We start from the raw sequence: 26,457 nt of genomic DNA on the forward strand, positions 1-26,457 counted from the left end.
TTCTGGACTGAGAGTACAGCTTTACGGTTAGAATTATAGAATACTACCCAGTCTCGAAAGATACTGGGCAGGGCACACAGTTTAAGGGTACTGAGGAGTCAGAAAGCAGTTTACTGTCAGTGCTTCCCGAACTTCTGCACATCCTTGGACTCGGTCCCCAGCAGGGAAGGAGTGACTCATAGCACACACTCCCCACTGTCTTCAGTGTATCCACAACAGTTCACTAATGGGCTTGGTTAAGTAAGGTTCTGCTTCCCCAAAGTAAGCTGTGCCTAATACATTAAAAATGTGCTTACAAATCATGGCCACTAGGTGGTGTCTTGTATTTAGAACTGGGAGTTGGTGATTTTGTTATCACTTTTGATGTCCCCATTTCCTCTGCCATTGTCATTCTTAAAGTCCCAACATTTAACTAAGTTAGTATTTGGCACTTAGCCCTTAAGCAGGAATTAACATGGAACAGTGAACTTGACTATGACCTGGGTGCAGCATCTGGCAGAGCTGGATCCACACTCCCCAGACAGTTCAACTATGGATGAGACACATCCTCCCTCAGGGCCTCGCCCACCAACTAGCCTCAAGTCTCCCTTAGATGTGTGAGTTGCCCACCCTCCACCACACACACAGACACACACAGAGACACACACACACACACACTTTTTTATAGATGTGTAAGTGTTAACAGGCTTGCTTGCTTTCCATTGGGACAAGAGAGCTTCCAATAGTTTTACTACATGGAGGCAAAAAAGCAGATACCCTAGAGCAGGGGTCACAGGTGAGCTACCCATCAGAGCTTTTAACTCTACTTGCTGTCTATCATAGAATTTACATAGGATTTGGTATGGTACCTGCTACAGGGAGGAAAAAAGAAACTTCCCAAAGTTTATGGCCAAGGTACCTTCTTATCTTAACAATCCCCACTTGAAAGGAACTTAAAAATGTTTACAACTAGGGAGGGCTGCAAGACCAACTACTGGAAACGTTATATACAAGTTACTAACCTAAAGCAGGAGAAAGGCCTCTAATCAAATCAATACATTTTATTTCAACAAAGGGGAAGATTAATGTAGGGTTAAGGCTAACTCAATAAATGTACCCAATACCTTTAATTTTTCCCCAAGCCAAAGAGCAAGAGCTCCAAGATTAAAGCATACTTCTCTTAAGAGTCAAAACATAAAGTTTCTGACTATGGTAAATGATTTTACCCGACCCCCAAAAATGGGTTTGGAGGAGTCTCCATTTGAGGAGACAGGGGGTCCAGTGAGGAGGGCAGGATGAATGGGAAGGGCTATAAGGGAAAGTTGAACAAGAAAAAGTAGAACAACATGTGTATGTTTCCATAACGGAGTTTATTACCCTGTGTACTAACTTTAAAACTTAATGATGGCAAAGCCTTTAATCCTAGCACTGCTGAGGCCTCAGGAGGCAGGGGCTGGCAAATCTCTGAGTTTAAGGTCATTCTGATCTACATAGCAAATTCCCAAGCAGCCAGGGCTACATAATGAGACCCTCTAAACAAACAAACAATCAAAATTACAGAAGTTGGAGTGATGGTTCAGTGGCTGCTCTTGGAGAGGACCCAGGTGGTGGGTGTGGGAGGTCCTTCTGTCTATGTGTTTCTTTTATTGGTTAATGAGTAAAGAAACTGCTTTCGGCCTATAGCAGAGCTATAGAGGAACAGAGCTAGGCAGGGAAAACTAAACCGAATGCTGGGAGAAAGGAGGCAGAGTCAGGGAGAAGCCATGGAGTCGCTGCTGTAGACAGACATGCTGAAACTTTGCTGGTAGGCCACGACCTTGTGGTGATGCACAGATTAATGGAGATAGGTAATTAAGATGTAAGAGTTAGCAAATAAGAAGCTAGAGCTAATGGGCCAAGCAGTGATTTAAATAGTATAGTTTCCGTGTGATTATTTTGGGGCTAAGCAGCCAGGAATAAACGAGCGGTCCCCTACAACACCCAGGTTCGGTTCCCAGCACCCACATGGGAATTTAACTGTCTGCAATTTCAGCTCCAGGGGATCTAGTATCTCTGGCCTCCAAGTGCACCTGTACTCAAGTGGGTACACACATAAACAACTAAAAATAATAAAAACAAAATCTTATTAAAAGTTAAGATACATAAATAAATAGTTCTGTTTTAAATTTCCTGTAAGAAATCTGGTAAGTTTATTTCTGCTGAAGCCATCTGTCTTACTAACGCTACCTAATAAAGCCACAGCCCTATGCTTTCAAAGCCTCCAGCACCCTGCGCATTTTCACAAAGGGAAGATACAATTTCATCTGCCATTGGGCGCACTTCACGAAGCACTCTCCACCATTCTTACCATCAGAACTCCTAAGGGAGACTACCCTCGTCCCCACCCACACTGCACACTAATGAGAGAAAACACAGTGCCAAGCAGGCACTTCACCACATGCACCTCAACACATGTGAGTGAGGTCAGTATGCTAGTGTACACCTCCCAACTAGGGCTTCACAACAATGAAAACACAGCCAAGACACATGTTCTAAGAGCAGGCCCAGGGGAGAAAGTAGAAAGTCAGAGAAACAAAGGCCAGGCCTCCATACAGACAATTGGCTGGCACAATGCTGTTCCTAGAAAAAAGAATGGACAACTATATGAAGGACTGGAGGGGGCCATGCCCTGCCCTTCCTCCCAGCTGTCCTGCACGCCCTACTTCACCCCAAACCACTGGTTTCTTTCTTAGGATCCCTCTGCCTCAGAGCAAGGAGCAGAAGCCAATCTACAATAAGTACTCCTCAAGAATTGAACTAAATGGTCTAACTCATTTTTTGCCTTCTTTAAGACTCATTCTTCAAAAAGATGGTTTCAAAGAAATTCATAGATAACTGGTCTGTCCAGTGTATCAATCCTTCATTGTTACATACACAAATTAGTAATAATGGATCTTCTTCCACCTGTATGTACTAGTCAAAAGTGGTTACTGGGCATTCAGAAAGAACAGAACAAAACCGAGACAAGCTGTATGTGTAAAATTCCAGAGAGTCCCCAAGCAAGTGTTCAAAGACTTTTCATACTTGGTTACATTTAAAATGACAACTGACACATTAACCTCAGTAGAAATTCATTAACAAAATTACTTCCATGGGATGTCCTAAGTAGATACACAAATGTGGCCCTGGCTTCACCTTCTTTGTACTCTGCTGGGAGGTGTCCCTGGGGACACTGTATTTCCCAGCTTCCCAGCAGTCAGGAAAGCTGGACAGAGACGGACACACCACACTGTCTGCACGGCCACTGCTGAGGGGGAACCCTGTGTGTCCGTGCTGTGTCCGTGCTGTGTCTGCTGCTCCACCAGGACAGACTCACGCATGTCTTGTCCTGGATCTTTCTGGCTCTTTACTTCTATGCTACGTTTTAACTCATTTTTACAACCTGTACTTTAGCATCAGATTCTGAATCCACTGTTTCTAGAATAATCACCTTTTAAATAAAAGTAAAGCACTAGCACATAGTCTAGCCATGACACTACAGGAGGGTGGCAGTGAGTGGAGAGCCTGGGCTACATCTTCAGACACTGCACTGTCTCCTGCTGTGTGCCTCACGCAAAGACATGGCGAAGAATAACTGGTTTAGCAATGCAAACTCCTCACCTGACCTACCTATTTTATAATTCATATAAATTACATATGTAATTTATATGAAATTCCATATTGGTAAAACTCTACAGTTCAGAGTAAAAAATAGAAAGAAAGAAAGAAAGAAAGAAAGAAAGAAAGAAAGAAAGAAAGAAAGAAAGAAAGAAGTTTAATTAAAAAAAATCTACAGCAAGGGCTAGCTATTACTATTCATCTCTGTCCATGTCATGCTGGAGAAAGCTCTGCTGTTTTAAAAAGCTATGGATCTACTTAAACTGTCAAAATCCAATCTCTGCACATGTCCCACTTCTACATTTGAGTAAATCAACACTACATTTATAGGTTCATAAAATTTTTTGACTCGCCCTGTGACATGGTGGTTTTCCCCTCAATTTGTTCTCATTAGCAGCTGAAGCAGATGAGCAGAAGGTGATCTGCAACGATGTGTCTGCACGAGACTTTCTCCTTTCTGCAGGCCCATGCTTCCCTCAGGCAGGGATTGCACACACACTGCCCTTTGTGTGCATGGCCCTACCATCAACTGCCGCAGACGGAAACAGAAGACAGTACAACAAATCCTGACAAACTCATTATCCACAAGTCAATTACATTTTTGAAAGCTGAAATGTTTTCTGTAAATTCTCACAGTGCCAAGCTCTGAAATTAAGCGTGCAGTTTGTGACCTACTAGACAAGCAACTCCAACAGGTTTCCCTGCCCTATAAACTGTGACTCCCTTCTTAGTCTGAAAACAAAACAGCGTGACTTCAAATGAGGACGGTTTCCGTCTCTCATCAGCTTCTTGCCTTCTCAGAGGCTCTAACTTCTTCTGATGTTTTATTTCTTAGTGACAATCATGTCATCTCAGGCACCTGCACCTACTTGGTGGGTAAGGGCCAGCAGCTCTTCCGTCCTTCCCAGGGGGCCGCTCCTCAGTCCCAACAGTAGGCATCTTGGATGAGCGCAGCGCAGGGGACACAGCCTGAGAACAGAGTTGAACTGTTAGGGGGCTTGAGTGCTCAACTACTGACCCTTCAGAACAAAGCAGTACATCCTCACACAGCTCCTAGAATACCTGCAGGCAGCAAAGCCAGGGACACACTTAGGCTTCTCAGAAAGAGAGAGCAATTGAGTCTGTTTGCTGGGACCTGGTGAGCAGACTGTACAGGCTCTCGGCGATGGTGGGGACCAGTGCACCTTTGCCAATACAGTAGCTGCCCAGCAGTGTCCAACAGTGACCAGCTGTGGGAGGAGGCAGCTCAAACACTGGTCCCTGCTCCCCAAGGCTATCGCTTTCTGATCTGCCATTCCCACTTAACAGATGACCTCCATTATCACAAAGGCTGCTCCATCCAAGAATCTCTAATTGCACAGACAACTGCTCAGTTATTGAGAACAAGGTGACTTCCTTACTAGGAAATATCACCTTTAAGAACTCAAATGGGCTGGTCACAAAATAAAGTACACCCAATAAAATAAATAAAAAAAAAGATCTTACATATAGAACGCCTTTTACTTACACTTACTTAATAAACAATTGAATGTAGAATAATATCCAAACACATTCCAGCCAGCAGCTGTCCACCTCTACTCACTAGATAAACTAGTTATATCAAACAAACGCTAGAGTTAAAATCTAAAAGGAAAGTCTTCTTTCAAAGAAATAAAAATATGATTGAAAATGTTCACTCTCCTTTGTGTTTAAAATTGCTTAAAGTATCTTCCCCAAAGACCCGTCTCTTCATTAAGCCAACAGGGACTAGAGCTTGTACGGGAGCGGAGTATGACATGTCCAGAGCAGAGAGCTCCGGCACTACCAGCCGCGTTCTCTGACCTGTCCTTCCTGCTCCTTCCCCTTGGCTGACTTGATTCATTTTCCCTCAATGCTTTACTCTCACCATCACCAGAGGTGGGCATCACTACCATGGTCCTCATGCCCCTCTACCACAGCCTGGCTTGTGTTCATCTTCCTGACAGTCAAATCCAAAGGTGACTCTCCAATGCCCAGATCAATGGCAAGGAAATGTATCATTTTTCCTATGGTTTGGTACACTGTCCTGCCCTTTTTTTTTTTTCCCAGATATTTGAATCAAGACTCCAGTTCCAATGTAACAAAATAACAAACAGGACTTTTGCTTTCCTGTCTTCAGACTGATTTTAAAGATGGAATGCTCCAGCAGAGATGGAATGCTCCAGCAGTTCCACACTAACAGAGTCCAGGACGGAAGGCTGAGAGATTCTCTGGAGTCCATCCCTATCTGAGGGCTGCTAAGGAGCTGACTAGCAGGCCTCAGTGCTGAGCTGCTTCTCTCTACTGTACAATCAGGCTCATTCCACAGTAGCTCAGTGACCCGAGTCTTCCCACCTCTCAAGTCAAATCTATTTTTCAAGGCCATTATGTTCTCATCCTCATGTAGGCATATGTAGCTCAACAGTGTACAAGATCTGCTAATGAGCTATGTTTGAGTTTAAAGTTAGAAATCTGATCCCTACTTAACCTGGAGCCGTAATTTAAACTGCCCTGCCTCCTCTGCACTTCAATGTTCAGCATCCTTAGATCCTGGTCTGTAGCTTAACTCACAGCAGTACATATATTTGCAGGCTGTTTTACCTGAAGTTTGTGTTTCACTATAAAGCTAGCAATTTAATCAAGCATGTAAATTTGATAATTGCTTCAGTTATCTGTCACAAAAGAACTGGTTATCAAATTATTTTCAAAGTTTATATAAAATGGATGGAGAGGGAGACTACATAAATAAATAACAAAAAAAATTCTGTGAAAAGAGAGTGTGTTTTATTCAGCTCTAGCTTCCCCAGAAATAACAGGTGCTGGTGTGTGCCCAAGCACACAAAGATGAAGAGGGAGAGCACATGCGCTTCCTGACCCTTAGCTCAGGCAATTCCCGAAGAATACCAACTCTTGCCCATCACTATAATCATGTGTCTACACTACTTGCCACCACCACCCCAACTCTGAAGAGAACACAGAACACGTGTGTGCAGCTCCCACAACCACACCAGCTGCTCAGTTACCAGATGGAGAAAAGTTATGTGCATTATGTAAAAACCTCATCTAAAAAAATATACACATTTCTATGGTTCCTTAACATTCAGAATGATTTATTAAAATGTGAAAGATTTTAATATTTACAATTATAAGAATAATGATGTAAAACAAACAAAAGCACCAGTAAACAGTATTCAAAAGGGTCAAAGTACGGAGCCTTTCTGAAGCTTAGTTAGCACCTAAAACAGTGGTTCTCAGGCTGTGGGTAGCAACCTTACAAGGGGCGCACATCAGACAGTTACATCATGCTTCATAACTGCCGCTCAACGGACAGCTATGAAGCAGTAATGACAATAATTTTAGGGTTGGCGTCATCATAACATGAAGAACTGCATTAAAGGGTCTCAGTGTTAGGAAAGTTGAGAACCACTGCCTAAAATGAGAGTCCTGAGTCCTGCAATGCCGGCCCAGCTGCCACACAGCAGGTCCCACACAGCAGGTCCCACACAGCAGGTCCCACACAGCAGGTCCCACACAGCAGGTCCCACACAGCAGGTCCCACACAGCAGGTCCCACACAGCAGGTCCCACACAGCAGGTCCCACACAGCAGGTCCCACACAGCAGACTCACCCCGAGCTCATCGTCATCAGAGTTATCAAAGATGTTGTCTAAGTCGTGCAGGGAAGGCGCCAGATCTGTCACCTGCGTAAGGCTCCCGGAGCCAGCTCTGCCAGCAGCATTGTCCTGCCGGACATCTGCGGGAAAAGAGGCAAGGACACAGGGTGAGCGGGCTCCTCAGCTGGGGAAGAGAAGAGCGGACATGGACTGGACCTCGGTCAACAAGGTCTGCTGAGAATTCCCTTCCTACAACCTACATAGATTTAGACACAATTATTTCCAAATATGCTTATCAGCTTTGAAAAGAACTAAAAAACAATCCACAAAAAACATAAAAGTTGAGATCAAATTACTGCTATAGCAATAAAAAATGTAATTTTAAATTGAGAAGAATCTCCTTTGCATTTTACTTTAGCAACAATCCAAGTGAGTCAAATAACAATGTACACACCTGTTTTAGTAGCAGAACTGAAAATAGACATGGCATTTTTCCCATCAGGCACCGGCGTGGAATGACCTGGTGTAGTGACATCCTTGGTACCAAATCCATCCTCTGACTGTGTAATAAATTCAGTCAAACAAAACACATGAACAGCAACCCAAAGTGTGGGATATGAGGGAGAACAAAAAGAATTAGCGCGTCGAATGGAACCTGTTATGAGCAGTGTGAGAAACCATGGTCTATGCAACCAAAGGGATTCAAAGGCATGTCCTTGCTCTGCACTGCAGAATCAAGAACCCTCACTTCTCTCCGACCCTCAAGGTGACCTCAGTGACTCAGTGGTTCTGGCGGCATTTGATCACAGACCTGGCGTGCTATCAAGTGTTGTCTTAAGTAACTGTACCAATGTTAAATGACAGAGCAAGCTTCTGGATATGCATAGATCCTGTGCATTGTCCCCTCGACTCTACCGGCCTCTTTAACTAACTGTCAAACCTCCCTACTCTCTCCAGAATACCTCCTTAAATGGCTAAAGCTGGAAGGCACACCCAGTACTCACTACCATGGCAATGGAACCAGACCAGCTCACGCTGACAGTCTATGGGCAGTACTAACATGGATCCAGAGAACATACAGGCACAGATCTTGCACAGTGAACATACGCACTTCATGAAAAGAGACACTGCACTCGAGAGTTTTTGCTTTACATTTTACGTATTTTGGAAAATATTTTAAAAGAAATAAGCAGGTAGCACGGGCCAACAATAATTAGCATATGAGAGGAGGCATGCACGGTACAAGCTACAGTCTGGAGAATATGTAGCTTCCTTTCTGCTCGGCCGACTCTGGAACAAAGGTGAGCCATGACATAAAAAGGAACAAATGCTGTTCCATACGGTAGTACCAAGAGAATGAGTATGAGGACAGAGCAACCAGGCAGGACTACCTCACATTCTACCTCAGGAGACTCCCACACACACTGACATCAAAACCCACAGCCTGCTGGACTCCCTCTGTAGTAAATGGTACCTTGTTCTTTTTTAGGGGGTCCTTCTCCGTTCCCTGCTTGCATTTCTTATTTGCTGTGAAGATGTATTTTATGTCACCATCCTCAAAGGTATATGGGTCATTGACTTCCCCCAGAGTGTCTCCAGGCTGCTGTGACAGAGGGGATGGGTCGAGGAAGGGGAGTGGCTGCACCTGAGGCTGCTCATCCTGCCAGATTTTGAAGCGCTTGTTAGGTTGTGCTAAGAGTCTAAAAGGGAAAATAAATGACAGTTTAAGTAAGATAAGGTAAAATTATGCTTTTTCCAAAGCAGTATTTAGGTTTTTTTAAAATTTTCTGTTATTTATTTTGTATGTGGGCATGCACATGTACCAGGCGAAGGTCAGAGAATCAATGTTTTCCTTTCTGGAGATTAAATCAGGCTGTCAGGCTTGGGCAGTACTGAAGTGCGCACAGCACAGCACTCAGACCGGTGAACATAAGCACTTCACAGAAAAGAGAAAGCCTGCTCGCCTGCTGAGTTGTCCGGCCAGTCCAGTATTTATTATTTATAAGAAAATTAAACTGAACATTTGAAAAAAACCCCAATATATCTCTAGTACCAGGTTTTTGTTTTTCAAGCTCTTAAGCACAATTAGACAGAACTGAGGCAGCTTTGTTACTCCACGCTGTCTCCAAAGCCAGACTCTATAGAAAACACAGGTCATCAGCATACAATCCCGGGTCAGCTCCAGCTCCTCAGTCAGCACACCAGCACAGAGGTAGGGCAGAAGGGACACTCCTGTGAGGTCACCTACTCCAAGGGCTGAGAATGGTAGGTGCTCAAGGACACTAAGAGCACTCCTACCACACAGAGCTGAGCGTGCAATAAGCTACATTCTTTATTAACAAATAGTAGCCCCCAAGTAAATGAATACACAATGTATGTTCTAAAATGCCACAGCAAAACCTTTATATGCCATGTATTTAAATACCACCATACTGCTAAGTCTCATGAAGAGCACGGGTTTTGATTCTGAGACACGCCCCATGTGCAGAGTCTACAAGTCAGTGAAAGCTTAGCAAAGGGAGAGGAGGGCAGGGATGCCAAGGGTTCCGCCTAGGCCGCCTCACCTTTGCAGTGCAGTGCTCTCTGGGTTCACGTCCAGTTTGGTGTCAAATCTTTCCCCCTGGAGTTCTGGAGGCCGGAACTCAGCATCCTCACTGGACGGGAGACGAAAACTCTGCCACCATTTATCTGACGACTCCGTGTACGATGGCCTAATCCCACTATATAAGGCTGTCTCACTGACCTCTGCCATCAGAGGCAGTCTTTGGCCTACGAGGACAGTTCTGTCATCCAGCGTGGACAGCTGCTGAAGTTCTAGCCCATTTCCATAGAGGGCTGGATTCACAGGGACAGAAGGTGGGTCCAAACTCTCTGCTTCCTGACCTCTTGGCTGAGGGCTGAGTGTGGGCGGCAGCGGGGATATGGGGGAGTGAGGTGAATCCATAGGATTCAGATTCATTTGCTTGCTTGTATTTCTGGAAGGCACGGCCATTTGCTTATCATACTTCCGACTGCTTGACACCTCTAAGGAGGCATCTATCCCTGCCAGGCCTAGCTTCTGTCCAGGCGCATCCTGCTCCATGCATAACTCTTCAGCCACAGAGGGCCTGTGGTGAAAGGGCACCAAGGGTCTCTTTTGCAACTTGTCTCCTTTCTCTTGTCTTTCTGCTGTTTTGTGCTTAGAAGAAGCAGGAGGTGGTAAGGATGAAGATGATGGGGGTCCTGCACTGAAGCCTGGCTGAGATACTGCAGGGGGTCGGCTGGGTCCTACCGCACATCGCTTTAAAAGTTTATGCCTACAAGGAGAGTTAGTAAAGTCAACACATAATCCAACACAGATAATGCAAGGCTGTGACATCACAAAAGAAGCATCTCTAATAAGGGTCTATCTTTCTAGGCATATGCTGAATGACAGGCACTTCTGAAAGGGCTCCACAATCCAACTACGCTTATAATCACTAAAAATACAAGTATCTGATAGGAAGCCAAGAACCAGTCACATACAAGGTCAAGCCGATAAAAGTGGACTTAATAAGAAATATAAATTAATATCCTGCTAATCCCAAATCTTACTAATTATACAAGAGCTTCAGATAACCTACTCACATTGAATCTGAAGACTACAAGATTAAATGACCAGAAAAGACAAAAAACCAAAAATTCTATTTTTAGTTCTCAACATTCTACCTGTAATACACATGGCTTAAATGACTTGCAATGTTGTAAACTGGGAATAAAATGACTGTGTTCTATAAAGTATGAAGTAAGATAAACAAGCTCCCTTAGTGGGGTCAATGTATTAATAGCCCTGCCCCCTGATATGCAGGGGATGAAATGGGAGACGACTGTGAAGAAGGCCAATGACTGGGAATCAGAAGACAGCAAATGCACCTAAGTCCCACCTCTATCAGCAAGAATATTACTTCTGCACACGCACCCCATCTCAGCAAAAATGCCACATTTGCCCACGCTTCTTGGCAACCACCAGCCTGAGGAGCAGCTTAGTCGGACCACTAAAGGGTGCCAGCTTTACTCTGCTCAGCCAGCGCCTCTGTAAGTCACTTCAGCGCTCCTGCAGTACAACGGTGACTCTCTGAGGCCACTTGGGTGGCATTAAATTACTGCTGCATTGAACTAAATGATACCCTTGTGGGCAATAAAATGGATTTGTGTGGCATAATGGGATGGTTTAGTGGGACAACAGAATGGTCGCCCTGCTCCATTCGGCTGTTAAATATGAGAGGAGTGGACCATTCCAAAGGGTTTGTAATCCTACAGCAGATAATCTGCCAACACTCTGGTCAAACTCTCCACTACCCTAAAAAACTAAATCTTTAAAACAAACAAGCAAGAAGCCCTGACTTGGGAAAGGCTATGAAGAAAAGTACAGGAGAGGTGTGTTCTATGCATAAGGGCACAGTAGGAAGTAAGCAACTCATCAGAGGTATCACTGTCTTCCTTCCTGCACAGACCTGAACTTTCCCCGGGAGGGTGAGCTGCACTTGTCTTCTGCAGGACTTTTATGCAGACTCTGCAGAGAAAGGATTTGTTGTAACGCACGTAAGCTTTGTGAAGCCGGCTCTTCCAGCTCCATCAAATGACTCAGCCGCACAATGTTTAAGAGCAGGAATGTGTCCTGCATCGAGAGCATTTGCCAAAGCCTCAAGTACCAAGGAGTCTAGTATGAGACATGCGGAGAGCAGCCTTGAAGAGGGGCCACCATGGGAGGAGAAAACTTAAGGCAGAGCCACATAGTGAGGGAACACCGGTAGGTGCAATGAAAGGCTGCTCAGACGTATCATAGGAAGAAACTGTGATAGACCAGATTCAGAAAAAAAATCACCAGGTGACCAGGGAAAACACCACAGCAGTGGGCGGGTCTGTGGGGACACCAGCAGTGGGCGAGTCTGTGGGGCACACCAGCAGTGGGCGGGTCTGTGGGGACACCATCAGTGGGCGGGTCTGTGGGGACACCATCAGTGGGCGGGTCTGTGGGGACACCAGCAGTGGGTGGGTCTGTGGGGGACACCAGCAGTGGGCAGGTCTGGGGGAACAAGATGCTGTAAAGTATTTCCTTTCCTTTCCGAGTGAGCTGGGGCTTAGACCCAAGGTCATGTATGTAAAAGTTAGGGACACGCTCTATCGGAAGCCACATCCTGACACAAGGATGTTTCTCAAAGACTCCCAACAAGGAAAGGCTAGAGCACTGGGGCCGAGAAGGCTAGGTAGCATGTGGGAGGCAGCACAGCGGCTGCTAGGAAAAGCCTTGGGAAAAAGAGTTTGGCTAAGACCTAGTGTGGCAACCCAGAGCATACAAAGCAAAACATTATTTATTTACTTAAATATACTAGGAATGCACCCACAATAATATATGGTAGATGGTTTTCTTTTACACTAATCAGTAAAAGAATGCTTTAGCTGAAAATTTAGACCATAGAAAAGATCAGGAAAAAAAAAATAGGCCCAAGTTAAACTTGCCATAGTTTTTACCCCTCATACTTGCTAAAGGTATGTCCCCCCCATTCCCAATAGCCAAGAGTCAAAAGTAAACTAGATACATATATTCAGCTACAGCAAACTACATCTGCCCCATGGCAGGAGGAGAGCAGCATGTACTCAGAGAGGACAAACCTTCTTCCCAGCAGTCAACTTCGAGTGTGACTGGGCTGAAGGAAGAGGCAACACTTGGTAAGAGCACAGGGGCCAGGGAGACAGGAAGAGGGCCAGTGTTACTCTCCCAGAATTGATGGAAAGGGTTTGCATTCTCTTCCCCAAGTCAGTTCACTAACACCCCAGTAAAAGCCCTGAACTGAAAAATGAATGGTCACTTTTTCAACAGACAGTCTCCAGAGTGACGTTTCTAGAAGGCTCATGAGAGCCACATGAGAAACCTATGCTATAGAAATTCTAGAAACAGGAGTGAAAATGCAGGGCCCGTTCTAACCATCCGCTGAATGGGAGATGAAGTTTTTCTCTTCTTAAAACTTTAAAACCCATGGCAGTGAAACCCTGAACTGCCACACAATGATTGGTAAGTCAAGGAACAAAAGACCAAACACTCCACCGACAAGCAACTAAGACACCATGACTACACTAACTTCAGCTTTCAGCACCTCTAGTGGTGACAAGAATGACCAAAAGAAAGGATCTGAGAGGTTCTGTTGACGTCAGCCAACCTGTTCTCCAACACCAAATCCTGACAGCAGTGTTATCATGTGCACAACAGACCAGACTCTTCCTACTGGATGAAGTTCAAAGCAAATTAAGATTGAGATGCAGTGGTCTGTCGGCCTGTGGCTGGCCAATAGCGTGAATCAGGCTCTCTGTGGCTGCTGCCTGCCTGTCCACACCCACCTTGAACAGGAACAGCTGACTCTTTGGGTTGGGTCCACAAAATCCCAAGCAGCAGGACTATGAGCAGGCTCTTCTTCCCGAGTGGGAGTTGACACCTGGCTCCGCCTAGAAAGGGTGAAAATGTGACTAAGTACAAACATGAGATAACTTGTTCCTTTATAGAGAAAAGGTCTTTTTGTTCTCTTATGGCGTGACTATATTTTATATAGTAATGGATTCTGCTGTTAAATTAGTGCAGAGCAACTAAAGAGGTAAATGACCTGTCTGCTATACGCACAGAAGTAGGGTTCAAAGTGCCCCTCCTTATAAGATCACCTTACATTTAGCATGGATAGCATGTACAGCAATGGAACAACACCCAGTATCATTTTCTTTTAAAGTCATTTCTACCTGGCATGAACAAGGCCTGGCTTTAGTACTGTACACTCATATGTACACTTGCCCACCCCACCCCCCAACACACATACACACACACAATATATAGTCACCTAAATTATAAAAGAATGTTTTAAATTACTGTCTGACAACATCCATAAATTATATATACTCTGATTATGTTGTTAAATCACTCTTAAAATGCTTACATTATTTAGAAGCATCTAAAGGCAATATTCTAGCACTTTTAATACAAATTAAAAGCAGAAATCAAAACTACCCCCCACACCCACATATCACTAGTAATAAGTCAATGAAGCAAGACAACAGGCAGTGCTTGAGGACTTGTCTCCCAGTAGCTGATGCCGCAGACTCACTGGGTCGTCCAAGACACTGCCTTTCCTACCTCCCTACTCTGTGCTAGGAGGAGAGGACCATGGTCTGTTAGAACAGAGGTCTGAGGTTAGTTTTGAGTAAAAAAGGAAAATAATGAGAAAGAAATGATAACTGGAAAATTATGTAGGTACTGAAGACAGAAGTAAAAATATCTGTCCCAATTACTATGAAGAAAAGATCATTTCTAAATGATTAGGGATAGTCTTAAAGTTCTAGACTATGATTTGATACAATTATTTTAGAGTTTGTCTAGCACATCTTCAATGGCCTATTCCGGGATCAATTTGTTCAAAAGTAAATATTTAGCATCAATTTGCTAAAAGGCTTGGTCCAAAAAACAGGTATTAACCTGAACACAGAACTCTGAAGAGCACTCTCTTCAGAAGCATCTACAGCACTTCCAGAAGAGCAGTTACTAGTTATCAACAAGAGCATCCACACGACATGGTAGAGGTAGCTCAGCGCTACTCACCTCAGAGTGTTTGCTCTGTCCCAGAGGACCTGAGTTTGGTTCCCAGCACACATGTCTGGCAGCTCGAAACTGTTTATGACTCCATGTTCTGGGGATCCACATCTCTCTGGCCTCCACAGAAACTGCTTCTGTTTTTTGTTCATTTGTTTGTTTTTCAAGACAAGATTTCCCTGTGTACCCCTGGCTGTTCTGGAACTTGCTTTGTAGAGCAGAATGGCCTCAAACTCAGAGATCTACCTGCCTCTGCCTCCCAAATGCTGGCATTAAAGGTGTGCACCATCACCACACAGCTGGCACTACTTCTTAAGAATAAATAATAATAATAAAAGGGAGGCGGGCGGTGGTGGCGCATGACTTTAATCCCAGCACTCGGGAGGCAGAGGTAGGTGGATCTCTGTGAGTTCAAGGCCAGCCTGGTCTGCAAGAACTAGTTCCAGGACAGGCTCCAAAACTACAGAGAAGCCCTGTCTCGAAAAACCAAAATAAATAAGTAAATAAGTATGTAGATAGATAGATAGATAGATAGATAGATAGATAGATAGATAGATAGATGGATAGATGAATAAATACACAATGGGGGCTAGAGAGATGGTTGGCAAAGTGACTGCGAACACTAGCTGCTCTTGGAGGAAACCCAGGGTTTTTCGTTCCCAGGACTGAAATGACAGTTCACAACACTCCACAACTCCAGTTCCAGGGGATTCAACATCCTCTTCTGACCTCTATAGGCACCAGGCATGCAAGCGGTAGACAGATGTATATGCAGACAAAACACCCATACACATAAAATATAGGTAATCTTTCTATACACACACACACACTTATTATACATATACATACACACACATGTAACATGTTAAAGCAGGCAGGAGGGAATGGAGACGAAGAAGAAGAGCTGGAAGAAGGAACACAGGGTCCTCAAAGCAACCCCAGGAGCACAGCATCACCCAGGTGCACACTGGCGGTAAAAAGAAGGCCAACACTGACAACTACTGTCCACAAAGTCTGTTTCCCTTTATAACTTGGAACCATTCAAAAAGCAGCACACAAAGAAAGCCAGACCCTGATTGCTGTTCTGACAGGATAAATCTCTGAGCTGTTCCTGACGGTAAATATCACATCAACACCATGCCAATCTTCAGATGTTCAAGAACCTGAGAATTTTCCACAATAATCATATCAGATAAAGAAATGATTTTTTTAAAAACCATTTGTATTTTATATCATATTCCACTGAGTTTAAATCATAAATATAACAATTTGAAGACCTTCAGGTTTGGACAGACAGCCGTACATGTGGCTGACTTGTCTTCTTCACCCTGCAGTCAAGGAGAAGTCACTAGCTATAATGCATACATACTTAGACTGGGCTCTGTTGAGGATGCATTCCTTCCAGACTCGATGGACCATATGATTGTGGAGTTTAGGAGGGATCTTCCTCGATCTCTTTGGACTGTGCATAGTTATCATTCCCCCATCTTGGGAACCGAGGTGACTGGCAGCACTCTGCACGCCTCCGCTCTCACCTAGAAAACAAGCACAGTAGAACATCAGGTTTGCCACAGATGCACGTGGTACACAGACTGTTGGACATTTCAACTGCCGAAACTCACATTTGTAAAGCTTCGTCTACTACCCCTGGCAATGACACTACCTGTAGTGATGAGGAAATCTGCACCCCATATACACACACCACTAACCAACTAACACCAACTTGCCCAGGTCTGTGTGATTTTCTGTGTTCTCTCTAAAGCAGCAGACCTGATAAACATGAATATGTCACATAGCAACATCTTACCCCATGTTTTAGATGCAACTTAACTTGTAAGGAAGGGGTCATAATTGTAAAATTAAAAATGCAAACATGCATTACTGTCCTGAGTTCAGAAACTAAATGCAATCAGTACCTTCTGGGGCCCCATGCTCATCCAGCTGTGTAATAAAGACACACAGCACCCAAGAAAAAGAAAGAACTTATTAGCACACTGCTTCTTGTATAGAACTGCTTGCCTTACTCCCAACACCGGCTACCTACGTTTAGCACTAAAATACTAAAGGGAGCATCTCCACAGGCTGTTCATGGGCAGGGAGTGAGGGAGGACATCACAACAGGACACTCACTGGCTTCTCTAAAGTTAGCCCCTCCACCCTGTTGACGGATGGCCCAGCCTTCTGGCCACACACACAGCGATGGCACTGGTTAGCATTTCAGACAAGGCCAGTCTACAGGCAATGTTCAGTCAACTCAATGGCTTTCTCTTAGTTGATTTAATAAATGCTCTGTCCTCAACAAAATGAAAGTCAAAAACAGTCCGTGTACAGATTCTGGAAAATCTGCCCTGCTATCTTGAAAATATTGAAGCTTCCTTTATAATACAAATATTCTCCATGACAACTGCATCATTGCTTTTGCTCTATGGGATATTTAGGCTTATCTACCTGAGACCAACAAAACCAGCAACACCTATACTTTAAACAGCTGAAGCCTTCTTTCCCCCAAAGGACTAACACTGTAGATGAACAAAGTACAGAAGTCGGGGGGTCCTGATTCTTCAGTACTATCTTCTTCTGCTGCTTTTTTAAATTTTCAGACTGGGTTTACTGTATAAAATAATTCATTTCATTTTCTAACTGGCTCTCGAGTGTCCGTCTGTAAGAACTAGACAAAGAAATCATCAAAGTAGGTAACAAGACTCCCTCCACATCCCATGGCAATGCTGTGAGAGGCAGGGTGAGCACTCTCCATGGGACTCAAAGTTACTGTCTCTGCTTTTCTAGGCCTCTAAAAGAGGCAAGGAGAGAGAGCTGTCCAGAAGGATATGGTGATCTCAGTAGCACTAGCCAGCCAGCCGGCCAGGCCCAGTTGACCTATCAGAAGAGTTTTTGGCAGTCAGGAGTAAGGCTACCCTCTCTCTAAGGGAGTGGCCAAATGACAATGCCAAACCATAGCACAGGACTATGTCCTGGGACTTCTGGGCTAGTTCTCGGACTACAAAGATACTAGACCCTTTAGTGTAGATTACCTGAGAAGAGAGACACGGTAGAGAGCATTTCCCCAAGGACTAGAGCAGCATGGACAGAGCTAAAGGGGAAGGCACATGATGCTCCAAGGTTATGGAGGCCACAATAAAATTCAACATAGACAAAGCCTCTTGCTTTTGACTGTCAACTTCAGAGCTCTGAAGTGACTGGAGGTCAAGGCTGACTTTAAAGTAACATAAATTTCACTAAGTATCTGGAAACAAACTGATAAAAAAAAATCAAATAAACTGACAAAAATTTAAAGTACTCCAATTGTTAAGAATATAAATTTTTAAGTAAAATTTAAACTACTCAAATACTGACAGATTGGGTCTTATCAACATAACATCACTATGAGGACCACTACAAAATATAACAACGTATTTCCTTTTTCAGTGTAGTTAGAATAACTGGGTGGTGTGGGAGAATTGTCTGTATTCTGTCAATCATGTATTTTAATAAAACACTGATTGGCCAGGCAGGAAGTACAGGTGGGTCAACCAGACAGGAAGTAGAGGCAGGGCAATGAGAATAGAAGGCTAGGGAGGAGGAAGCTCCCTCCGCCATTCCTGCCCAGACCACCAAAGAGGCAACATGTGAGCTGTCACACTGAGAAAGGTACTGAGCCGTGTGGCTAACATAGATAATGATAATGGGTTAATATAAGTTACAAGGACTAATAAGAAGCCTGACCTAATGGGCCAATCAGTTTATAATCTTATGGAGTCCTGTGTGTAATTTTCTTTGGGGCTTGAGGGCTGTGGGGTACTGGGCGGGACAGAAACCCCAACAAGCAGGCCCCTCTCGCTACAACTGGGCAATGGCCAACCTCTTCAGGAAGGGTCAGGCAAATGCTCTACTCTAGGAGTCCTGTGTGCAGCTTCACACAAGGAGGTGCTGATTTGTGAGTACTGCACATGAAATGCTCATATTTAGTCTATGTGTATCTGCCTGTATATTGTAAGCTGTTTCTGAGTTATGCAGAACACATAACACAAGTGTTGGCAGATTACCAACTAAAACAAGCTCACTATAGCCAAGAGTATTAATACAGGAAATCTGCCACTTGACAGAGTAGACAAAACTGTTCTCAATTCAAGCAATCTCTGTTTCCCAGGAATGAGTGTGTGAATTGCCAAATGTCTGCATTAGAGAGCAGACCCCGACAGAACACAGCACCTACGCAGAGCCTATTCATGCTATCCTAACTGTGTCATAATTGAAAGAATCATTACATATTTGTCTTGGGTAGTTACTGTCAGCTGGACAAAGGTTCCAATCATTCCTGGTCCAGTGCTTGTGATGTAACGTTAACTCTGTCAACGTTAACTAGGAAAACACCTGTTTTCAGGAAAAAACCTGTTAACTAGGAAACACCTTGGCAGGGAGGGGCCCAAAAAGGCCCTTCAGAGACCAGTAGCTCCAACTAAATCAAAGAACTAATCTCTCCAAGTTCACATAGCAGCGAGGCATCACACGGGGTGGTGAAAGGTAGGAGGTGAAACCTGGTTGGAGGAAGTGGAACACTGGCGACATGTCCTTGGGACTCCAATTTTGTCCTGGTCACTTGCTCTATGTTCTATTACTTTTTATCCAACAAGAAGCAAAGAACTGCCTCCCATGTCTCCCACCACCATTAAAACTCTGTCCAAGTGTATGCAGCCCAGCAACAGTGCGCTGACCCTGTGGAACAGGAAGCCAGACAAATCTTCTCCCCCCTAAGTGTTTCTCTCAGTTGTTTGGTCACTGTGACAAAAACTAAGCTAATAGAGTGTTTGCCATTTGTTTCAAACAAACAGAAACAAAGCAACCTGCACAAAGTTTCCTGTCCGGGTACAGTAACGTGGACTAAGCGTGTTGAGGAAATCCATGTGTAGAAATAAGAAGCACACCAACACTGTTCTTACAACAAAGACTAAGACAGCACATGTACAAATCTCAGACCCATATATTCTGCTGCTGAAACTCTAGACGTTCTTCACAGGAACATGCTCAAGTGCACTCACCTATAGCCACCTGCTCTGGAGAGGTGGGAGGCGTCAGAGGCAACCCACAGTTACTGGGATCTTTCACACTCCCAAGTCCCTGCTGTGCGACTGTGGCATGGCCTCCGACACTGGTAGCACTCTGAGGAACCGGGATGTCATTCTGGGAGATCAACACAAAAGCTGAAGGGTAGACCATCCGGACACCACCTGTGAGGAAAGACAGCAAGAAGCAGGCCTGGCAAAGTTGTCTGCACACCCAAGTCTATTGTTACAGTGAAGCAGCTCAATGGAAAAATGAAGTACTGCTACGCGCACACCTGCCTGAGCTTGTGTCCCAGAGTCACCATGACAGCACATGGAGCACAGGAACCACAGGCACAGATGTGGACAAGCTGGAGAATCTAGCTGAGTGGCCATCCCTTTAACAATGGAGCTAGAATGAAGATCTTCAGGCAAACGCTTTCTTACCAACAATGACCTCAACTGCTACAGGGAAGTCATCGTCATATCCCAGCTCAGCTTCCTCTCGTGACTCCTCCTTCTTCCTCAGCACCATCGGGTAGAAGTACTGCCATTCCTCAATCAGTTTGCGGGTGGCTGGGTCTGACATCTTGTATGCATGCCCTGTTAGCGTGCCATTTAAGCCATAAGGACTCACCAGTACTATGGAAAGGAGAAATAATTATTACATATAATCTGTACATATTTGGTCATTTTAGGTTAAAACAGAGCCCTATTTCATGTTCTATACATGAAGTCTAAAGTCTTTCACAGTATGTTTTTAAAGTTTATTTTAGAATTATTTATGTGTATTTTACTTATATCCACTTTTGAAGGAAATCAAGTAGGGATAGCATTACACTTTCAATTCTATCAATATATACTACACAAACCATCTGCACATTAAAATCCATGCCTCTCTACTCAATAATGGCTGTCCAACATGAACACCACATTTTACACGGGTACCCAGGTCTGTCTGGCACTTGAAACTGACAAAGATCCTGAAACCCACTATGTATGTCATAATGAAGGAATAACAGGGAAGTACAGACTATGTGAGAAAACAACAATAAAGCTCCTAACAGCAGGTCTTCAGGCACAGAGCTTACTTGTGTGTTCAGTGTGACTATTCAAGGGATCATGATGAACACTCTCATGTCATGTTCAACTCCAGTATGGAGCTGATAATACTCCTGTCAGTCTTTGAAGCCCATGTCATTTTGGTGGAGTAAAAACCAAACAGCAGTCACCATCGTACTTACTCCGTGGCCCTGGGAACAGTCTCCCAAATAATCCTTTCCAGGGGACTCAGAAAATTCAAATTGTGGGGAGCATACCCCTCCCCTTTGGCAGTGTGTATGCACTGTAAGTACATGTGCAACCTCGTGTGTGATTGTGTGTGCCCAGAAGCCTGGAGATCAGAGATCAATGTCAGAGGTCTTTCTCTCTCCACAGCTCTGTCTTTTAAATTAATTTGTGTGCCCAAATATGGAGGTTGAAGGACAAAAGAGTCTGTTCTTTCCTTTTATTGCATGGGCTCCAGAGATTAACTCAGGGTGCGTACCAAAAGGTGCCTTACCCACTAAGTTTCCTTACTGCATCTCCATCATTGTTTTGAGAGACAAGGGCTCTCAATGCATATGAAGCCCACAGGTCTGGCTAGACTGGCTGCTGGCCAAGAGTTCCAGGAATCTGCCTGCCTGGCAGCCAGCACTGAGGATATAGGTCCATCACATCCAGTGCTTGACCCTCAATGCTGGAAATCAAACTCAGGTCCTGATGTTTGTGTAGCAAGAGCTTTACTAACCAACCCATTTTCCACTCCCACCTCCTTGATTTCTGAGACAAATCTCACATAGCTTGACCTGAAATTCCTCATCCCCCTCCATCCATCCTCCAAAAAATGTGATTGCTGGAATGTGCTATCACACCTGGGTTGGGGTGTCCTTTTAGTGGGTCAGTTTTAAATAATTTTAAAATTTTCTCTATTCACGCTTTTTCATTGCCCATATTACTGAACCGACCATTTTTTAAAGCAGTTAGACAATGTGTCACACGAGGGAAGAGAGACAGCTTACTTAAAACACCCGTCTCTGTGACCTAAATTCCTAACACCACCTTTCCTAATTTCCAAGGTTAGAAAATTACTTATCTTCTGTTGTGACCTTGATATCATCATAAATTCCTTAATTCTGAGTAATAACATTGAAGATGAGCTCAGGTGGTCCTCCGAATTTCCAAATAAACACAGTATTTAAATAAATCTGGAGATCTACAACAGCCCATACTGTGTAATACTTCATGTGTGCTTTGAGAATTGGGTTGTTTCAAATTTTATATAAATTTTATAGTCCCCTTGGTTTTTCGAGACAGGGTCTCTCTGTGTAGCCCTGGCTGTCCAGGAACTCACTCTGTAGACCAGGCTGGCCTTGAACTCAGAGAACTACTTGTCTCTGCCTCCTGAGTGCTGGGGTTAAAGGTGTGCGTCACAACCACCCAACTGTATGTAGTTTGATGGTTTAATGAAATGTAAATGATGATGAACAGTGGCAGGGGTATCTCCTGGTAAAACTCAGAACCAGGAAAAAGAATTCAAGGTCTCTATCCACTTAAGGTAGACTTACCTTCTCCACTTGAAATAAACTATCTTTATTATTTCTTTAATAAATCAGAATGGGGGTAATTACATTCTGCATGCCCTATTTTTTTCAGTCTGACATCTCTAGAAATGAAAATTTTGAATGAGCCCTCTCATAGCTTTTAACATTTAAAAACTAATATCCATAGAAAAATTTCTAAGGTACAGATTTAGAATGCTAGTGGACTCAAAAAGACATAATAAAGTTATTTTGGAATAGCAAGACCGTGAATGACAATAATAAATGATGACGACCCCAGTGTGAGGAGTCAGACTGTAACCAGACACCTACCACAGTGTATAATAAAAAGTAATAATACTGACCTTAACATCATTGAAGAAACTATAAACTAGTATAGAATCTGGAAAGTTAGTCCTCACTGGCAAGCAGCCATCTTTTTCAGTTCTTTCCCCACAGAACAGACACGAAGACAGCCCTTTGGTTGGTGTGTCCAGTGCCTGGGGACCTTGGCCTTCAATGCTTGTCAATCTTACTTTGTTCTGAAGAATTACACAGCTTTACTAAGTCCATGTCATGTATGTGCTTACCTGAGAAATGGGAGTGGATCTTTTCTTTGTCATTAACTGATCATGCTAAACCATATGTTCAATCCCCCTCCTAGTACACCCCACCCTCCCCGACAGCTGACAACACCCCACTGGGCAAGGGTAAAGAGCAAACCCATGGCCTCTGACTCACCTTGAAATGGTGCAGGTGAAGACTGGGCCATGTGTAAATGCTCCTCGCTGATCAAATAAATGGGCTGATGTTGAGCAATCTCCACGCTTGTGCACACGTTACTCTCTCCATGAAGAAAGAACGTGAAAGCACAGGACAAATGCTCACTGAAAGAAAAAGAACCAGAGACTCATTTTTCTTGTTTGGCAGGAAGCAGTGCTGGACAGCACCTGGATGCAGCTCTACCCTCCTGGCCACCCAGCCAAGCTGCCCGGCATCTGCTGAGAGACACAGCAGCCTCCAGTGGATGGCGCTGCCATGACACAAGCAGGAGCTGCTCCTGTCACTTGCAGGTGCACTGCAGAATGTGCCCTATGAGCACAGGAAGCTCCCTTGTCAACCAGAGACAGGAGAACCCACAGGGCCTCCTGAGCAGCTCAAAACCCTGTTAGGTCCATAAAAGAGGAAACAGGATCTTTGCTATTTGTTTGTTTTGTTTTGTTGAGGCAGGGTTCCTCTATGAAACAGTCCTAGCTGTTCTAGAACTCACTCTGTAAACCATGCTGGCCTTGAACTCACAGAGATCTGCCTGCCTCTGCCTTCCAAATGCTGGGAGCAAACAGAATTATTTTAAAATTAATTTGAAAAGTGGATTATGAACAAGATAAAAAAGCAAAGGAGTTAAGATTTTATCCCATTTTAGAAACAACAAAATGGTTTTGCTTATTTGGAGTACAACATAATAAAAATGTCATATTTACATTTTTAGAGCATTACTATAGGGTTAAGGTGACTGGCTTAAAAAGTAGCAATAGGCTGGTATATGCCTGTTGTCCGCGCACACATGGGAGTCCGAGGCAGAAAGGTCTAACCAAGTTCTGGGGTCAGCCTGGACTAAACAGTGGACACTTCTTCAGAACAAAGCAGTAATAGAGGAACCTACACTTAGACCATGACTTGGGGATGCATGCAGTCTCTACTGGACATAGGGATAAAAATATAATCTACTTTTACAATTTGAATTCTGTTTCTTTGTGTTCTTACTTATTCACATAAAGTCCTGCTATACTCTTCAAACTGGCCTTGAACTTAAAATCCTACTGCCTCAGCCTCCCAAGTAGCAGGACCATAGGTGTATGCCAGTATGTCTCACTTATAATGTATCTCAGGTCATGGAATTCTGCTGAAACAATTCACCTCTCCAATTTCACATAAATGAGCAAAAAATTGACTTTTAAAAATGAAGTGTCGTGGAGGGAAAAATTAGGATAGTGGCATTTTCTTCCCATGCTGTTAAATCTGGCCCTGAGCCAGCAGTAACACACCCTCATCCCTCAAAGAGCTCCTGAGAACATCTGCCTACAAACCGGTATAACGCCGCTGATGCAGTCACCTCTGGAAAGCAGCTCCTGCTCACAACGCCTTCTAAATCTACAGGGTATATTCAAAGAGCACCACCGCCACCACCACCACTACCACCACCACCACCACAACAACACCCTGAAATCTTGTTTCTGATATAAAATTATAATGCTTTTACAGAAAAGAAGAAATAAGCATATCATTACCACAAGGGGAAACACACATGTTCGTGTCTGATGATCATGTTCATACAAAGTAGCGTTTTGTGCTTTACTAAGAATGTGAAGCTTTGTCAATGGGATACATTTGGTCTTGGAAGTAGATGGTCAGCATAACACTGCAAAAGTGTGGTTTATTTGAGAAGAATTTTTTACAAAACTTAAAGGTTTATTGATAAGCATACACCTAAATTTCAAGTTCACAAAAAAGAGCATACATAAAGCTATACAGACAAAAAAAATTTAAAAATGGGCTGCCCTTTGCAAAAATGATAATCGCAAGCATGAACTATATCTAGCATACCACAGAACCAGAACAAAGTCTTACTGACTGTGAACTGGCTATCTATTAGCCAGGAGGTTGGGCTGACTCGTCCTATGCACAGCCACTATTCTCGGTGGACCAAGGTTTATGAGAAACTGTCAGGGAGTCACGAGTGTTCAACACAGCTCTAGTATCAACTGTGCACGAAAATGAATGTGACCCGTTATCAACTAGTAAGTGCAAAGCATTTGCAAAGAGCTAAAGGGGCTGGTGGGTGGGGTCTCTACCCTAGAAGAAAGGAGAACAGAAGCACAGGAGCAGCAGCAGTGGCAGACACAACATTCCAGGGAAAGGGCATGGAGCAAAGGCAAGCCAGTGAGAACCAAACAGGGAGCAGATGTGGGGAGTGCAGAGTGGAGCTTGTAAACTGGACACAGAATAACCGTGTGAAGCGCCAAAAAGGAGACATTTTTAAGAAGGCAAAAGCACTTGACTCAACAAAAAGATTAGTGTGTGCAAAATAGCAGAGCCGATGTATTATTTTCTAACTTCTTATTGGCTAAGATGTATTTATTTTTAAAAAGTTAGTTGACCAAAAAGATGGATCTGTTAGGTGAATGCCAAAAAGTACTCATCTGGATATCTCATACACCCCACAAAGAATGAAGCATGAATAAAAAAGGGCCGAATCACTTTTTTTTAAAATCATCAATTACCTTAAAAACAAAATGTCTTCTTAAATAGATAATTAAAATCAGGCAAGAAAAGTATAAAGAAAGACAAGTTTGTGGGGAGGGGAATGTTTGTGGGGAGCCACAGTGATGGTGGCTGTACTTGGGTGGCAGCTTACTGCATCTCTGAGCACGCTTGCCTTCTGCGAAGCTATGGTAGGTGCAGACTGCTGCCTTCAAAGGCTCCATTCTGCCACCACTTGAATGATCAGACTAACCCAGGCACACTCCAGTGGAACAGGTTCAAATACATGCTTCTACCAAGTGGAAGGCGGGGGAAGTACAAGCACACAGTTTGCTCCTACGGGCATAACATTTCTGTGGGACAACACACTTTTCAAGTCTAGCCAAGAAGGAAGAGAAAGGAAAGTTACAGTATCTTTTATATCTGTGGACACTGACCACATGTCACACAGAAAGCAACTGAGGTAAGATCGATCAGACAGGCCCTACCTCTAGCTCCGGTTATGAATGATCACGATCCATGATACTTCATTTGGTTCTAGTGACCTGGAGACAACATTCTGATGATTTGGTCATGGCATTGCTAAAATGGTGGGAAAGGCCACACTGATAAAAGTCTGTGTCATCTCATCACTTAGCTCCAGGTCCTAACTCACTAGTGTGCTGCTGCCCATTCCCCTTCCTCTCCAAAGATGCACAGCCACAGCAGTCTCTGTACTTCTCTCGGGCACTCACTACAACCCGGGTAATTTCCTCCAGAGAGGAC

General features: G+C 43.9%; 1 protein-coding gene across 7 annotated transcripts in view; it reads right to left on the bottom strand.

Moving 5' to 3' along the window:
* Window positions 1–26,457, bottom strand: part of Med13l (mediator complex subunit 13L) — a 227,010-nt gene that overhangs the window by 29,617 nt on the left and 170,936 nt on the right. For all 7 annotated transcript variants that reach the window (XM_085681246.2, XM_085681237.2, XM_085681234.2 and 4 more), the window contains 10 exons: window positions 23,173–23,318; window positions 20,300–20,494; window positions 19,850–20,038; window positions 16,183–16,348; window positions 13,580–13,684; window positions 9,790–10,521; window positions 8,700–8,925; window positions 7,680–7,785; window positions 7,241–7,365; window positions 4,485–4,584 (listed from right to left, as the gene is read on the bottom strand). In XM_085681246.2, coding sequence (XP_085537372.1) covers window positions 4,485–4,584; window positions 7,241–7,365; window positions 7,680–7,785; window positions 8,700–8,925; window positions 9,790–10,521; window positions 13,580–13,684; window positions 16,183–16,348; window positions 19,850–20,038; window positions 20,300–20,494; window positions 23,173–23,318 — 2,090 coding nt within the window. The remainder of the gene's footprint in view (window positions 1–4,484; window positions 4,585–7,240; window positions 7,366–7,679; window positions 7,786–8,699; window positions 8,926–9,789; window positions 10,522–13,579; window positions 13,685–16,182; window positions 16,349–19,849; window positions 20,039–20,299; window positions 20,495–23,172; window positions 23,319–26,457) is intronic.

The sequence above is a fragment of the Myodes glareolus genome, chromosome 2, assembly GCF_982192425.1.
Source record: "Myodes glareolus chromosome 2, mMyoGla1.1, whole genome shotgun sequence".
Classification (NCBI taxonomy): domain Eukaryota; kingdom Metazoa; phylum Chordata; class Mammalia; order Rodentia; family Cricetidae; genus Myodes; species Myodes glareolus.